Source organism: Tribolium castaneum, chromosome 5 (assembly GCF_031307605.1).
Source record: "Tribolium castaneum strain GA2 chromosome 5, icTriCast1.1, whole genome shotgun sequence".
In the NCBI taxonomy this organism is placed as follows: Eukaryota; Metazoa; Arthropoda; class Insecta; order Coleoptera; family Tenebrionidae; genus Tribolium; species Tribolium castaneum.
The window spans coordinates 4357955-4374045 of NC_087398.1; the positions used below are offsets into that span (position 1 = coordinate 4357955).

General features: G+C 36.6%; 2 protein-coding genes across 5 annotated transcripts; both read left to right on the top strand.

Moving 5' to 3' along the window:
* Nucleotides 1-449: 449 nt before the first annotated feature.
* On the top strand, nucleotides 450-5302 carry LOC658356 (serine protease inhibitor 88Ea). Of its 2 annotated transcripts, none has more exons than XM_964753.5 (5): nucleotides 450-629; nucleotides 1269-1570; nucleotides 1622-2051; nucleotides 4269-4501; nucleotides 4914-5302. In XM_964753.5, the coding sequence occupies exons 2-5, from the start codon at nucleotides 1274-1276 to the stop codon at nucleotides 5193-5195; spliced, it is 1242 nt and encodes a 413-aa protein (XP_969846.1). In that variant the 5' UTR covers nucleotides 450-629; nucleotides 1269-1273; the 3' UTR covers nucleotides 5196-5302. The 2 variants fall into 2 exon arrangements, with proteins under 2 accessions (XP_969846.1, XP_008193934.1); XM_008195712.3 differs by having other exon boundaries at nucleotides 451-629; nucleotides 4549-5302.
* Nucleotides 5303-7231: 1929 nt separating this feature from the next.
* On the top strand, nucleotides 7232-15839 carry LOC658283 (choline-phosphate cytidylyltransferase A). Of its 3 annotated transcripts, none has more exons than XM_008195711.3 (4): nucleotides 7232-7686; nucleotides 7812-7915; nucleotides 11858-12083; nucleotides 14352-15839. In XM_008195711.3, the coding sequence occupies exons 1-4, from the start codon at nucleotides 7680-7682 to the stop codon at nucleotides 15131-15133; spliced, it is 1119 nt and encodes a 372-aa protein (XP_008193933.1). In that variant the 5' UTR covers nucleotides 7232-7679; the 3' UTR covers nucleotides 15134-15839. The 3 variants fall into 3 exon arrangements, with proteins under 3 accessions (XP_008193933.1, XP_969778.3, XP_015835759.1); XM_964685.4 differs by lacking the exons at nucleotides 11858-12083; nucleotides 14352-15839 and adding exons at nucleotides 9917-10142; nucleotides 10885-11626 and having other exon boundaries at nucleotides 7234-7686; XM_015980273.2 differs by lacking the exons at nucleotides 7232-7686; nucleotides 7812-7915 and adding an exon at nucleotides 11624-11752.
* The last annotated feature ends 252 nt before the right edge of the window (nucleotides 15840-16091 follow it).

Genomic DNA, 16091 nt, shown 5'->3' on the forward strand with positions numbered 1-16091 from the left:
TTTTAGTTTATTTTTGAGGCTTCTTTGATTAACAAAGACTAAAACCGCCTAGAAAAAATCAATAAATTACCTTCCTAAATTAAAGTAAGATAAGTTTTCCATTTTTTTATTGTTATATTTGTCTCTTATTTGTTTTAAGCAGCATCTCCAACAAATCCTCTATCATTTTAAAGAACATTTCTCAAAGCTATCGGGGTTGCGTGGTAGGCGTTAGTTTAGGGACGCGTCAGTTTTATTTTGGGTGACTGTACATGGGTAGGGGATTCACAGGAGAACGCAGCATTGAAGTAGAGCTCACAAACACAGAAAACTCGCTGACTGTGCTATTTTCTTCACTCTGCAATCCAGAAATTCCAAAAATATGCAAATTCCCTCTGAACTTGGCTCAGCGAGTGAAAAAAACCCAGATGGTGGGAAGGCACATCTCCGCTTGCATGCCTTGATAGTTGTATGCACAAACAGTGTTGAAAGGTTTATACACAAGCATGTTTTGTTGTGATTCATCATGCGTCTCAATATAAACCTGTTCAGGTGTATTCACTGTCAGTTTGCAATAACAATTTGCTGTGAGAGGTGTGTTTAACACTTTGGAACACATCGTCGAACTGCCAGCTTATCCGAACCAAATGGTGAGTTAACAACCATCGCAACCGTAAAATTTAGCTGAGTTGGTGAACACAGTCAAGTAAACACACAATAGAGCGCAAAATGAGGCCAGAATATTAATTATTATTGAAACGTGGCTGTTATTTTGAAAAATGTTTTTCCGTGATGTGCAGCAAAATGATGTCATAGTAGTAATTTCCAAGCGCTAACTGTTTCTGTAATTAACTCGAAAAATTCCGATCTATTTTGCGTCAAATTAGACGAAAAATACGTTCAACGAGCATCCGCTTCGCAATTTATCGGCTAATCTGCGGCAACATCCGTCTAATTAACGCGAAACAAAAAAACAAACTAGAACGCCTAATTCCCAAATTTGCTTTCACATTGTTTCGCACCCACGAAAGAAAGTTGCGAAAAACAGGAGTCCCCGTTACATAAGCCCACAGGATCCAAAAGTCAGGGCGCCACCCCGTTTCCCGGAATTTCCGGACCTTGGCATGCCTAGGCCCGGTTTTCCCCCAATGAGAGTACAATTGTTAAGGCCCCACGTCACTGGTAATTCAGAGACGAGTCGAGAAAGTGTTTTCATTGTAGGTCATACTTGAACTTTCTCCGCTGCCCCAGTGTTGCTCGAGTCGTGTTTGAAAACAGTTCTGTTGTAGCAAACATGAAGATAACCTTTGCCTCGTTCCTCCTTGTCTTGCTCTCGAAATACTCGCACCAGCAATGCCTGTCCCAGGAAGACGATAACAAGTCCAGAAACCCCCTCGGGAGGGAGAGGCTCTACACAGGGCAGCAGGAGTTCTCCCTGGCCCTTCTGCAGGCCATCAACCAGTTGATGCCCCACGAGAACCTCTTTTTCTCGCCCTATTCCACCTACCATGCCCTGCTGATCGCCTATTTCCTGGCAGGCGGGCAAACCGAGAGCTACCTCAAGAAAATCCTCAGACTCGAGCCCTCGCAGGTAAATAAACTGAACGTTTGGTTTGAAGCGCGATTTATGTCCGAATTGTAGAATAAACCAGATTTTTATCAAGCGTATAAACTGGATAAGCTGCAAACACTCACGGCTAATCGCAAGAGCTCGCACCAGTTTACGAACGCTAATAAAATTTATGTAGCGGATCAGATTGATGTAAGGTCGTGTATCGAGTCATTGTTCAAAGATGAGTTGGAGAAAATTTCGTTTAAAAATGACCCACAAGCCGCCAGGAATTTGATTAATACGTGGGTGGAGGAACATACGGAGAAGATGATCAAGGATTTGCTGCCACCTGGAAGTATTGACCAAAGCAGCACGCTGGTGCTGGTCAATGCGGCGTATTTTAACGGCACGTGGGAAAATAAGTTCAATCCGAATGAAACTAGGCCTGAGATTTTTTATGTGAGTCCTTCGAAGCAGATCATGGTCGATATGATGCATGTTGAGGGGACCTTCAACCACGGTAAGGACTCGTGTCTTATTGAATGAGTATTTAAATGAAATAAAAAAACAGCAAAATAATAAAATAGACAGATTAATATCAGTTGCGACTGTATTATACCGAGATTTAAAATTCTAAAGTTTTTTGCTTAAAACTTTAATGGTTAAGGGCACTTATCTTCATAAAAATGAAGAAAAATTTTTTTTAACTCGCTCTAGCAAAGCTTTGTGGACTTTTATATACCTTTACAACCCACTCGAGTTATTAAAAGTCTAAAAAAGTCCATATGTTCGATTTTTTGATGTTTGATTTTTACAATTTTTGTTGCGATTTTGGTCGATTCCGGGTGTCCGGAACATTTATCGAGCAATAACTCCGGAACTATTAGAGATAACCCCATGAAGTGAATTATCGTTGGAAAGCTATTTTCATTATCTATCTTTTTCAAAAAAGACCTTTGTTCTCCGGCTAATTGTTTTCGAGAAAATTGCAAATAAAACCAAAAAAGGTAAAATTTAAAAAAATTCATAACTAAAAAACTGTTGGGAATTTGGCAAATTTCTCGATACCAATCGATTCCCCGGATCATTTTGCATAGGTATGGATGAAAATAGTTCTACTTTTTAGAATAGTTTAGCCGTAAATAAGAAAATAAAAAAAGTTAACAAAACGGTTCCGGCTACAGAGGCGATCAAAGTTTTTCACTAAAAAAATTCATAACTCAGAAACTAAAAGTCGTAGAGCAATGCGGTTTGTTCCATTGAATTCAGCGGCTCAATTTCTGTATTATACGAACTTTTCATGAGATTTAAAAATTTGATTTTTTTTTGCTAAAATTTCCTGAGTAATAACACTTACCTTCAAGAAAATGAAAAAATTATTTTTTTTAAATTCGTTCTATTATACTTTTTCGTATTTATATATGCCTTTACAACTCTGTAGAGTTGTTAAAAGTCCAAAAAAAGTCCATATGTTTGATTTTTTGATGTTTGATTTTTTCAATTTTTGTCGATTTTGGGTACCTGGAACATTTGTTGAGCAATAGCTCCGGAACTATCAGAGATAACTCAATAAAGTTTATTATCGTTGGAAAGCTCTTTGAATTATCTATTTTTTTCAAAAAAAAATATTTTTCTCCGACTAATAGTTTTTGAGCAAATTGCAGAAAAATGCAAAAATTGGTAAAATTTAAAAAAATTCATAACTAAAAAACTATTGGGAATTTGGCAATTTTTTCGATGCCAGTCGATTCCCCGGATCATTTTGCATAGGTGCGGATCAAAACAGTTCCACTTTTTCAAATAGTTTAGTCGTAGTTGGGAAAATAAAAAAAATTAAAAAAAAGTTAACACCCCCCCCCTTCAAAATGGTTAATTTTAAAAGTATCTCAGAATCAAATGAGACTTATTCTATCTTATAGATTTTGATGTGCTCTTTACGATGGAAAAACGAGTTTTCTCCAAGCTCTTTTAGTTTGGCCGTAATCGGCGATTGAAAATTGAAAAAATTTTTGCGAGATATTGCCTTGACTCCTATGCCATTTTGTAGAATTTTTTATTCCGGTTGTCCTCGATTTTTGCGTTTCTCGATAACTCTAATAGTTTCGCCGTAATTGGCAGTTGAAAATTGAAAAAAAGGGAAAATGGAAACCTTTTTTTGCGTTTTTCTCGGAAACTGTAAGACTTAGAGCAACGAACAAAAAACCATCTGATAGCGCTTAATTTTCTGTATTTTTTCGATTAAACCCGGAGCCGCTCCGGGCAACGGTTCCGGCTACAGAGGCGATTAAAGTTTTACATAATAAAAATTTATTAAAAAAAAACTAAAAGTCGTAGAGCAATGCGGTTTGTTCCATTGAATTCTACGGCTCATTTTACATATTATATCAATTTTTCACAAGAATTAAAAATTTAAAATTTTTTGGCTAAATTTAGGGTAGCCATTTGTCATAGTGGAAAATTTTATCCAACAAAAAAATTCATAACTCAAAAACTAAAAGTCGTAGAGCAATGCGGTTTGTTCCATTGAATTCAGCGGCTCATTTTCTGTATTATACCAACTTTCAACGAGATCTGACACTTTAAAATTTTTTGCTAAAATTTAACATAGGCAATTGCTATAGTGTAAAATTTTATTCAACAAAAAAATTCATAGGAACATGATTAATGAAACAAAAAATGAGTAAAGCATTACATTCCCTACAAAAAATCAGGGAGAGCTTTAACACGTCTGTTGTAGACGTTTCCGAGAGCTTGGAAGCGCACATTCTGGAGATGCCGTACACCGGCAACAACATCAGCATGTACATCCTTCTGCCCCCCTTCACCAAAGAAGACGCCATCGACAACACGCTGAAAAAGCTCACTTTGGAGAAGTTCCAAAGCATCGTCAACAGCGGCAGCTTGACCTCAAAGACCGTCCAAGTCTCCTTCCCCAAGTTCTCCCTCGAACACACCGTGGAGCTAGTCCCGGTAAGTTGGCCTGGAGCCCCGCCCTCGCTTACTCCACTAACATTTAGATCCTTGAATCGTTGGGTGTGGGCAATCTCTTCAAAAAAGACGCAGATTTCTCAAAACTCTCCTCTAACCCCGAGGTCTCAGTCGGTCGAGGCATCCACAAAGCAAGAATCGTAATAAACGAGCAGGGGGCTCACGCCGCCGCCGCCACCGCTTTATTCACTTGGCGCATGATGGGCGACGACGACGACAACCCCATCGAATTCAAATGCAACCGCCCTTTCGTCTTTCTTATTTACAACAAAAACACGCACACTATCCTCTTCACGGGAGTGTTCAATAGACCCGAATAGCACTTTACTAATACCCTGTACTTCTGTATATAGTCGCAATAAAGCTTTACGTAATGTTTTGGGGGTTATTCTAGGTGTTAGAGAAAATGGGGGTTGGAGATCTGTTCCAAAACGGGGCCGATTTCACCACTTTCACGAAGAGCAAAGTCGAGCTCGGCAACGCCTTGCACAAGGCGAGGATTGAGTGCAACGAGGAGGGCACCAAGGCTGCCGCCGCCACTGTGCTCTTCAGTTTCAGGTCGAGCAGACCGGCTGAACCGGCACAGTTCCACTGCAATCATCCTTTTATTTATGTTATTTACGATAAAGTCGCTAAAGCCGTTTTGTTCACCGGGGTCTTCCGGAGACCCGTCTAAGACTTTGTTTTGTTTTTGTGATTGTTATTATTTATTGTCTAAGCACTGTTCTTATCTAATATTCATTTCGGGCCGCATTACGTGAAATAAAGACTTTTTAACACTAACATCTTTTATTTCTAATTAGGGGCATCCATTTATTACGAAATTCCTCGCAATTTGAATAATTAATTGACCGTTCAATGCTAATTAATAAACGTCAGAGGTTGCGATGGCAAAAAAATTAATAATTTCGTTTTTATGATTTATCTCAAATTACGACCAAAGCAAGCATTAAAAATTACACGAATACCTCTCAGACTTATTTTAGGCGCCAAGTTATCAATTATCATTGATAATGAACAATAATAGCTATACTACAAATTTTCCTACGCTTCACTAGTGGAAACAATACATTAATAATAAAAAATTGTGCCCACGTGTTGATAAAGTAAAAATCAAAACAATGGGTAGTTTGCAATCACCTAATTAATTATCATAGCCAGTGGCGTATTTAGGTCCAGATTGCCGATTCTTTCTGACAATATTTTCTTTAAAAAAATGAACAAAACAGAAAATAAGGAAAAGTTTTTACGTACTTTTACCTTTTGCCGCATTATTTTCTTATTTCTGTCAGTTTTATGCTCCGCTTTACGTTTATACGTCTATGTGTTCTCCCAATCCCTTATTTTTGTTTACGTGTTGTTTCCTTACCTTTTCTACACTTTTTTTTATGGAAAAATTGTTACACCTGATCCGGGTTCGAACCCCCGACCTCCCCGTCGTAAGTGGCGCTTATACCACTGGGCCACGAGGCCCCAGGTACTGACCGTGTTTTGCAGATATTTTAATACACACTTTTTAAATAAATCAACATTACAAACTATATAATTACAATAATTCACCTAAAACGCAAATACATTCAGTTCAAAAGTCGGCGAATTAGCTCGAGAAAACATTTTTTTCCACTTTTTTTCAATTTAATTCTCTAATTTTTCACCAGATTGCATCAAAAGATACCGGGCGTATAAGTTGATTCTACAATTTTAAAATTGTTTTTTCCCTTTTTTGTGACTTTCAGCACGTTTTTGACCGAAAATGGACATAATTTCTTCAAAAATCACCAAATTTGTGTATTTTCTAGTCAAAAATAGTGGACGTGTGCAAATCCTACTGGATTCGCAGTGGCCATGATTTTTATTAACAATGTTTTTCGGGACTTTACTAAACAAACTCGGTTAACTAAAAATTTTTAGAGATAAATTTAATATTTTTGTTTCATTTTTTTTATAATCTAAGGATTCAACGTAAAGTTTGAAGTTATGTTTCACCTTTATTTTCATCTCTTTTTCTCTCAAAACAAAAAGTATTTTCCCTTTTATTAACATGTGCTCTTACGTTTACAATTTGCCGCCTTTACGTACTTTTACCTTTTGCCGCATTATTTTCTTATTTCTGTCAGTTTTATGCTCCTTTACGTTTATACGTCTATGTGTTTTCTCATTCTCTTATTTTTCTTTACGTGTTGTTTCACTTACCTTTTCGACATTTTTTTTCATAGAAAAATTGTTACCCTGATCCGGGTTCGAACACCCGACCTCCCCCGTCGTAAGTGGCGCTAATACCACTGGGCCACGAGGCCCCAGGCACTGATCGTGTTTTGCAGATATTTTAACGCAAACTTTTTAAATAAATCAACAATACAAACCATACAGTATGGTCCACGTTTAATAATGAGTCTGATAAACTTTTCAGGCTCATTAATAACATTAGTTGTTATTTTTTAAATTAAAACTATTTTTGCCGCCAAAAAATTCAGCCGCTGCAATATTTTCAAAATTGAATGTGGAGCTGCAAGCCTGACACCACTGCTGCGTTGCGGGTTGCCTAAACGCCGTCATTTTGTGAATAACAACATTAAAAAGTCGCATGATAAGGGTTCATTAATCATTTTATCGCCTCGCAATGACCGTTTTTTCACGGTTTGTTGCTTTAATTCCCACTTGTGGTATTTTTAATGACAATAACGTCAAAGTCCCGTCCGGAATAGTGAACTGGATCATACGATTCGACGTCAGCGGTCACGTGACGTATGGCGCCTCTTGCAGTCCGACGCGTCCGAATTTGAAAAATCAATAAAAACAGATAAATGCCGATTCCGTGTGTAAAAGTAGCGCTAAAAGTGTGAAAGAATCGCTTTGGTGCCGGAAATCGCGTCAAATTTCGCTTTGTGCGACTGTTGTAACCGGTGGTGCGATTTGACTCATGTCGCGTTGGAATCTCGCTGCTGCTACTTAAATAAGTTCACGTAGCTTCGAGAAGTTATTCCGCGTCGAAATTCGAGAGTAGAAGGTGCGAAAAATACCGGAAAAAGCTCGCGAAAGTACCGCTGTGTCAACAATCGAGTGACCTAGTGATGCTGTTTTGTCTTTGATTTTTGACGTTTGCCAAATTTTGCTACGTGTCAAAAATTTCCGCTTTTTGGCATTTTTTGTGCACAGTTCGATGTTGGGTAAGGAGGTGTCCTTGGGGACACGTTTTGCATAAGTCTGGTGCTTTTTGCATCCTTCATGGGATGAGAGAATGCGGGGAAAACCAGCCGAGGTGGGGCACTATTGAGGTTATGTTTCGTTGCAGATTTACATGAATCAGCCACACAAAATTTAATTATGTCGAGGAAACGGACCAGAAGTCGGTCGGAAGACAATGTCACCACCAACCACGTACAAAATCTGACCAACGTAAGTACGGAGTTTGCAGGTATTTTAAGGTTAGGCCGATTGTGACCCCGACTATAAATACCCCAAATTTATATTTGGAGCGGTAATCAACTAATCACTGAAATTCTTATCATCTATTGAAAGGCTTATGCGTTAGGTAACTTTCGGAGGAGTGTCCTTATCTCCCCAAAATTACTATTTCGTGATAAAAACTGTTCCATGCACGTAGGTAGCATAAACAATGTCAATTATTTATGTCGCCTCTTTAATAATGAGCGATTACACAACAGTCGCTGTAATTTACAACAATTTCGCTTGATTTGACTCATTTTTTATTTAATTATTAAATTATTCCTTGTTGGATTATTTATCTCAAACCGGAAGCGTTCCTCAATGTTATTGTAATTAAATTTGCGATTTCTATTGGTCAAAAGTGGGCAAATGATTATGATTACAATAGAATTTTCGGACCTTGACAAATCAGCTGATATGCAGCTAATGCATTATCTAACAATTTTCTCAATATCTCTGTGTGGTTTTAAATTCTAAAGTCCCACACACGCTTTGATTTTTATGTTACTCTGATAAGGAAATTTGATTGCGAAACGAGGAAAACGAGGAATTTATTCTTTCCACTTATTTACTTCATAAAGATTATCTTTTTTCCTTACCCTCGATTCGAGAGAAAATATTGAATTAAAGTTCAGCCGGTTTATCTCTGATGTGTTTTTAAAAATAAATTCCTGTAATTTGTTGTGATGAATCAATAGGGTAAAAGCTAAAAATAACACTTACTATCTGCTGGTAATAAAATTTGACTCGTTTTTGATTTGGTTTATTTCTGAAAAGGTGCTACAAATTAATCTGGCGAAATACCGGTAAAATCCTGACGATAATGCGGAAACTTGTTGACTTGCGTTATTTTCCTGAGATAGCGTTTAAATTGGATTTGTTTAGTAAATAATACGCCGAATTATTCAAACCAAAACAAGTGCGTTAGATATGAATTGTTGAATGATTTCGGTGAGGAATTCCATTTGGTTAATCGTCTCGATTTGTGAAATATGTGTCATTAAATCGCAAGGTTACTTTCACGAAATTACAGTTCGCATGTTGGAGTAGTAAAAGAATGTAGGTTACTAAGATAGTCAAAGTTACGATTTTTTAAGTGCACTTATTAGTTTGTCTATTGCTGTAGACTACAAATAACAAAATTAATTTTAAGTAATTCTGATCCATTATTAATTAAAGAAAAAAGAAACTCAAACACCTAATTAAAATATTATTTTTATTAAAAGCGCATCAATTCAGGTCTAATATCCTTCCTTTTTATTTTAATGTTAGTGTAATAAACTTTCTTAAAAATAATGAAAATAACTTTTGTAGGTCTCTCAGCCTTGAAAAAATGGCAATAGAGTGAAAGAGAAATATGTTAAAGCATTGTTTTTCGTTTAATGGTCGTTTACTTTTTGATAAACTTGATTTCAGTTCTTGTAAATAATTAAAATGATTATTTCAAAGTTATTTTTTGCTTTGTTTGAGTCACTCTAACGTAAACTTGTCGATGCAATTAGTGGAAAAATTCGAGGACCTTTAATGATTCGCACGGCCTCTAATAAATTACTTATTGTGGTTCCAGTCAACAATAAGGAAAAACGGTTTTATGATGAGCTTATCGATTCCAGAAAGTTCAATTTCATGGAAAATTAGATTTATTTCACCACCAAGGGGTAAATGAATGTATTTTTGGACACGAGGAAACGAGTTAAAATTCGCCGCATGACTTGCGTTTTCTAAAATTCTGTTGTAATTCTGAAGAAAGCTAATTAGACACGCGAACTAATTAGTTGATTTGATTTTGCGAGTTTTTCTTCAGGTGGTGTGGGCACCGTCTGTAATCGTGTTTAAAAGCTACTTAAAACAGTACGAAAACTGTAAGTACTAAGTAGCACACATCTCGTAGAGTTAGAAATTTCGCGTTTGTTTTTTCGTGCAATTTGACTGCACAGTTTTAATTTGTAGGCGTTCTGCACAGCAGCACCTTTTAGCGAAGACCCAGAACCGACAAAAATTCGCGATGAATGCGATTATAGCGTTAAAATAACACTCGAAATGGCAAAAAGTGGCAACGTCCCACGCCCTGTTCGAGTCTACGCCGATGGAGCGTTCGATCTCTTCCATCAAGGGCATGCCAAAGTGCTCATGCAGGCCAAACAGGCCTTTCCGAACGTTTATCTCATTGTTGGAGGTACGAAACGACGACAATCGCCGGCTATATTCAGCCAAATAAGCCTTTAAATCGAAATGTTGCGCTTGTGGAATATTTCATGTTTGGTCAAAAAAATTTTTTGTTTCAATGAAAGTTGATACATTTTCTAGTAAATAAAAAAAACTTCAAAATTCACTATTGTTTGTGTATTAACTTCATTTTATCTCGACTATGTAGCGGTCTGTCTTTTAAAATAAAAAAATTTGGTCATATCTCGAAAATTTTATTTTTTTTTAGTCTTCTTTTATCAAAACTCAGCCTAGTGGAACAACGTTAAAATCCGCATTCATTCATAAATTAAAAAAAAAGAAGTTTCTAGCTTCATCCAGAAGGAATATACGAGGATGTAAACTCAAATTTGGCCATTTAATTTTTTTTCAAACTGAAGGCAATTTCAAATCCAAAAACGACCTTCGGATTAATTCAGAAGAACATTTTACAAAGCAAGGTGTTTCTGATGGTTCTTACATTTAACTCGGAAACACTGTTAATTTGTATAATACCAAAAAAGTCAAGAGAACATTTTTATGTAAAATTGTATTTTTGTTTAATTTTTTTTCTAGCTCTAACCGATTTTGAGTAATCTTTAAAAACCACTTTATTATTTTATCTTTGGCTAACCGTTTTTAATACTTCACAGTAATTTATATTCACAACGTTTCGTTTTAAAAGCTTATTTAACTGGACTGTTAAGCACGCGTCCAATTTCAATTTTTTTTAGTTTCAAATGACAAAATGCTCCACGAATTAAAAGGCAGGACTGTGATGACCGAAGACGAAAGGTACAACGCTGTCAGACACTGTAGATACGTTGATGAGGTTTTGCGGGACGCCCCCTGGGAATACACCGATGAATTTCTCGAAAAAAATAAGATTGATTTCGTGGCCCATGACGATATACCGTACGAATCCGAAAATACTGACGATACATACGGGGAGTTGAAAAAACGGGGAATGTTTCTCGCGACCGAACGAACCGAAGGTGTGTCAACGTCCGATATTGTTGCAAGGATCGTCAGAGATTATGACATTTATGTGAGAAGGAATTTAGCGCGGGGGTACTCAGCTAAGGATCTGAACGTCGGTTATATTAAAGAGAAAACTCTGAAGTTGCAAAATAAGATGGACGAGTTGAAGGACAGGGGCAAGAATTTGATCGATACGATCGGGGAAAGAACCGATGATATAATAATGAAGTGGAAGGACGAGTCCAGAGAGGTTATTGATAGTTTCCTGGAGTATTTTTTCAAGAGGCCGATGCGGATTTGGAAGGAGTCCAAAGGCAAGTTTTTGCGGGCGTTGACGCCTCCGGGAACCCCCTGTTCGGGGACCGACGACGAAGACGACTCTAGTCCCCCGCGCAAGCTGCGGCGCGTGTTTTAATTGTAGCACTTTTTATACTTGATTTTTTATTGTACTTATTGTTGGTTTGTTGTATTAATTTTAATAAACGTTAAGTAATACATGGCGGGTTTTATTGGCCAAGCAATTGTTGAATTAATCCACGACTATAAGTACGGTCGTACCGTAGTCGAACCTATCGAGTGTGTGATCGAGACGGTGCCTCAATGCCAAGGAAATTAAAAAAGGTCACAAATTGTTATCGCGGTTCAGATAAATTCGAATTAGTCGGCGCGTTCTATTTATGTCGATGGAAGAATTCGGATTGTGAAATCGGATTTTTTCTATTACAGTCGATCTGTAGACCGGCACCGTTCAGCGATGAGCCGGAAGCGATACGAATCCGAGAATTGTGCGATTACTTGCAAAGGATCACCTACGAAATGGCGTACAGTGGGAAGGCGCCGAGGCCGGTGCGGGTTTACGCCGATGGAATCTACGACCTGTTTCACCAAGGACACGCCAGGCAACTTCTGCAAGCCAAAAATGTGTTCCCCAATGTCTACCTCATCGTGGGAGGTAATTATCATGTTGTTGTAAACGTGGGGTGAGAAAAAACAAGGTTGGGAACACGCTGTAGTAAAATTTGAATTTTTATCAAGCCTAGACGCGATTGGACAATTTTGGTGGCGCGATGGAATTGTCGGTTGTCTGAAGCTTTTTAAATATGCAACCAGTTATTTTTACTTTTATCTTATTTGTCTACAAAACGAATTATTTACTGACTTTTTTTCTCATTGTAATAACGTGTTTACATATTTTAAAGTTGAAGTAATTTTTTTAAGTAAAATTGAAAGAAAACTAAATAAAATCAGAGTATAAGCAAGAAGAAAATCTCAAATTAGAATGATTCGACAATTTTTGTAAAAAAAGCACTAACAAATTTTGAACAAACAAAAATATCATGAGCTAGAGACATTTAAAATTTATTAGGTATCCATTTGATTTTGGGGCTTAATTATTAATTATGTAATTAACAAGTCGGATTTAATTAAAAAATTGTTAAAATTATTGAAATTATTCAAAACGCCGTTAATATAAAATTTGTTTTTAACTTATTCGTTCATTTGTATTTTTTTATTATTCTAATTAAAAATATGTTTACTTTTTTCTTAAGTTGTTTTTTTGTTAAATATAATTTAAAAAACATGAATTACGTGTGTGAGTGTAATTAGATTTTATTAGAATTATGAGATTTTTATAAAATCTGGGTTATACCCATGGAACCATGGAAAAATTAATTGATAAAAAGAGAAATTACTTTATATGAGTAATACAATAGCGTAAATAAAGCGAAGATTACATCATTTTGTGTTGTGACTCGTGATTTTTTTTAAATAATTGTGTTTCCTGCTGAACACGCCTTAAAAGGAACAAATACTGTCGTTTTTTATTTTTTCTAGCACAAAAACGTGTTTAATAGCTCGAAAAAGACATAAATAAAACCATTTTTGACACAGATTGCCGATTTTTTGAGTTATTATTGAGGAAATTTTGCGAAATAATTGAGTTACTGGTTGAAAAACACGAATGCACGTCTGACAAAAGAAAAAATTATGTAACGTTTATATTTCATTTAGTGATTTCTAGTTCCGTTTAAATACATTCTCGTGAAACAATTCAGTTTACTTCAAAAAACGTTCGCAAAAAATTACGTATAAAAGGCAAAAATAAAACCATGTTCGAAGTATTTGATTGAAAAAGCTGGTTGGAAAAAGGCGTAAATAACATAATTTTCGATAGAATAGTGATTTTTCGATTTATTTTCGACGAAATTACAGACAATAATAATCATTTCAAAATGAAGAATGTGATTACATAACTTTCGAAAAATGGAAAATAGTGCCTTTTTTGACTAAGTTTATGACTTTTGATTCCCGATTTAGGGCTAAAACGAAATTTTATCTTCAAAACGTGCTCAGACCTTAGAAAAAGGCAGAATGTTACGATTTTTTTTCTCAACATTTCTCAAAATAAATACAATGATGGCTAAAGAACACGTTTGCTTTAACACGCCCAAAAAAAAGGAAAATTATTGTAATTATTGTAATAAGTGATTCTTGTTCCGGTTTAAATCTCGTGAAAAAAACTGAGTTTTCTAGCTCAAGAAACGTGTTAACTACTCGATAAAAAATAGTATATCCATTTTTCACCAAATATAGAGATTTCTATTACATATTTATTATTTCTTTCTAACGAAATTTTGAAAAAAATGAGTGTTTCGACACAATTTAGTAATTTTCATTTTGTACGAAAATTCTGAATGAAAAATGTATTAATAAAATAATAATAATATCATCCCAGTTTTGGGGCAAACCTAAATTTTTATCTTCAAAACGTGCTTAAACGCTCGAAAAAAATAAAAAATTACGCGATTTCCGACTCAATTTTATGATTTATGGCTTATTTTGACCAAACTTTGAATAAAAATTTAACACTTTTCTAAATAAAAGATGTACTATTGTAATAAAATGGTAGAATACTGAATAGACTTGAATAGACACAATTTATTCATTTTTCACCCGAGATTAGTGGAATTCTGCAAAGAGTGTTTTTTCAATCGACCGTAAACGCTCGTTAAAGGTTAAATTTCAAGTTATAGTTTCTGCATCCACTTATTATTCCAAAATTTACGATTACAAGTACATGGCAGCTGGAAAACCAGTTATTATTGGAACTGTGTTTTTGGTCACTTTTATCGTTAATTTTGAAATAAATTTGTATTTTGTTTGATTAGTCAGTGGTCCAAAGACCAGTTTCTAGAATGTGAAAACGATTGTATTTCAGTGTGCAACGACAAGCTGACGCACAGCCAAAAGGGGCGCACTGTGATGAACGAGGCGGAGCGCTACGAAGCGGTGCGCCACTGCCGCTACGTGGACGAAGTGGTCCGAGACGCCCCGTGGGAGGTGGACGAGGCGTACATGCTGAAGCACAAGATCGATTTCATCGCCCACGACGACCTGCCCTACGGCACCGACGACAGCAACGACATCTACGCCCCTTGGAAAGCCAAGGGAATGTTTGTAGCGACGGAGCGAACGGAAGGCGTCTCCACGTCCGACATCGTCGCTCGGATAGTCCGAGACTACGATATCTACGTGCGGAGGAACCTGGCAAGGGGCTACTCGGCCAAAGACCTCAACATTTCCTATCTTAGTGAGAAGAAGATCCGCCTCCAGAACAAGATGCACGAGTTGAAGGACAAGGGCCGGAGGGTGATCGACACGATCGGGGAGCGGAAGGACGACATGATCGCCAAGTGGGAGGAAAAGTCGCGGGAGTTTATCGAGAATTTCCTCCTACTGTTCGGGAGGGAAAGACTGACGAATATTTGGAACGAGTCCAAAGGGAAGATTATGAATGCGCTGAGCCCTCCCAGCTCGCCCCTCCCGCCGGCCTCCCCCACGAACGGGGAGTGCGACTTCGGCGAGGAGGGGATTCCCCCGAGGAAAAACGCCCGGTATGAGTCACCGGGGTCGTCTTCGTCAGCTAGGACCAAGTATCTGAATGAGGATTATAGTGACGAGGACGAGTTTTTCCCGGTGGAAAACGGGGTGAAAGAGTAATTTATTGGGTTGTTTATATTGTGCAAATTTTGTGTAAATGTACCACGATTTAAATTATATTATTATTTATTTATGTGTTATTTATTGTTTGTGTCATTTTTTGTCGTGGTGTGCGTCACCGTCCATTCAATTGCGACAAAAAATTACCATGTGGTTATTGCGACAAGTAATTATAATTAGAATCATGAGGCCCGCTTTTTTGCATTGAAAACAAACTTATGAAGTCTTTGCCAAATAATATTCACACTGTAATTTTATTTAGCTGTATTTATTTTGTACGTATATTAGCGTTGAGTATTAATTTTCAAGTGATAAGAGTAGGGTTAATATTTTCTCCACAAGTGTGATTACGACATGTATTGCAGAACTGATAACAGCTTTATTATCTGTTAATAAGTAAATGTCATAAACTAGACCTGGATGTGATCTACAAATATGATCCTATTTTTGTAGACTATTTACAAGCACCTTGTTTTGTAGTATTCTAGTGATAACAAGAAAACAACTAAGCCAAAGCTGTGTTAGAAAAATCAAAATTATGCTCTGGCATAACTTAGCACGTTTGAACATTGGTTGCGAATTTTTGTATACACCAAAGCTAAAGCAATCGAAATTGGTTTTTGTTGATACATAACTTTATGTAATGATTAATGAAGTGTATTCGCCAAGTCTGTATGTATATTTTATCAATAAAGTTTTTTGGTTACCTATTTGCCTAACTGGAAGTACCCACTTAATTCTGACCTCGACTTACACGCCACAATTACTCAAAACATGATATGCAAAAGCAGTACTTTGAGGTAAGCATTTATTCATGAGACTAAAGTTTTCACTATTTTTTTTTTGAAATTTTTAATTTGGCAAACTGAACCAAGTTTTTGGATTTGACCTTGACACAAATGCACACAATTCTAATAAGGCAATGCCTTACATATCGATTAATTAGGTTTAGAATGAT

Excerpts from the sequence above, each read along its gene's own strand:
- LOC658356 (XM_008195712.3), top strand. The coding sequence starts at position 1,274 with ATGAAGATAACCTTTGCCTCGTTCCTCCTTGTCTTGCTCTCGAAATAC. Across the intron at positions 2,052-4,268 it reads TGAGGGGACCTTCAACCACG|ACGTTTCCGAGAGCTTGGAA; the intron begins GTAAGGACTCGT and ends CGTCTGTTGTAG. Across the intron at positions 4,502-4,548 it reads ACACCGTGGAGCTAGTCCCG|ATCCTTGAATCGTTGGGTGT; the intron begins GTAAGTTGGCCT and ends ACTAACATTTAG.
- LOC658283 (XM_008195711.3), top strand. Across the intron at positions 7,916-11,857 it reads ACGTACAAAATCTGACCAAC|TCGATCTGTAGACCGGCACC; the intron begins GTAAGTACGGAG and ends TTTCTATTACAG. Across the intron at positions 12,084-14,351 it reads TGTCTACCTCATCGTGGGAG|TGTGCAACGACAAGCTGACG; the intron begins GTAATTATCATG and ends ATTGTATTTCAG.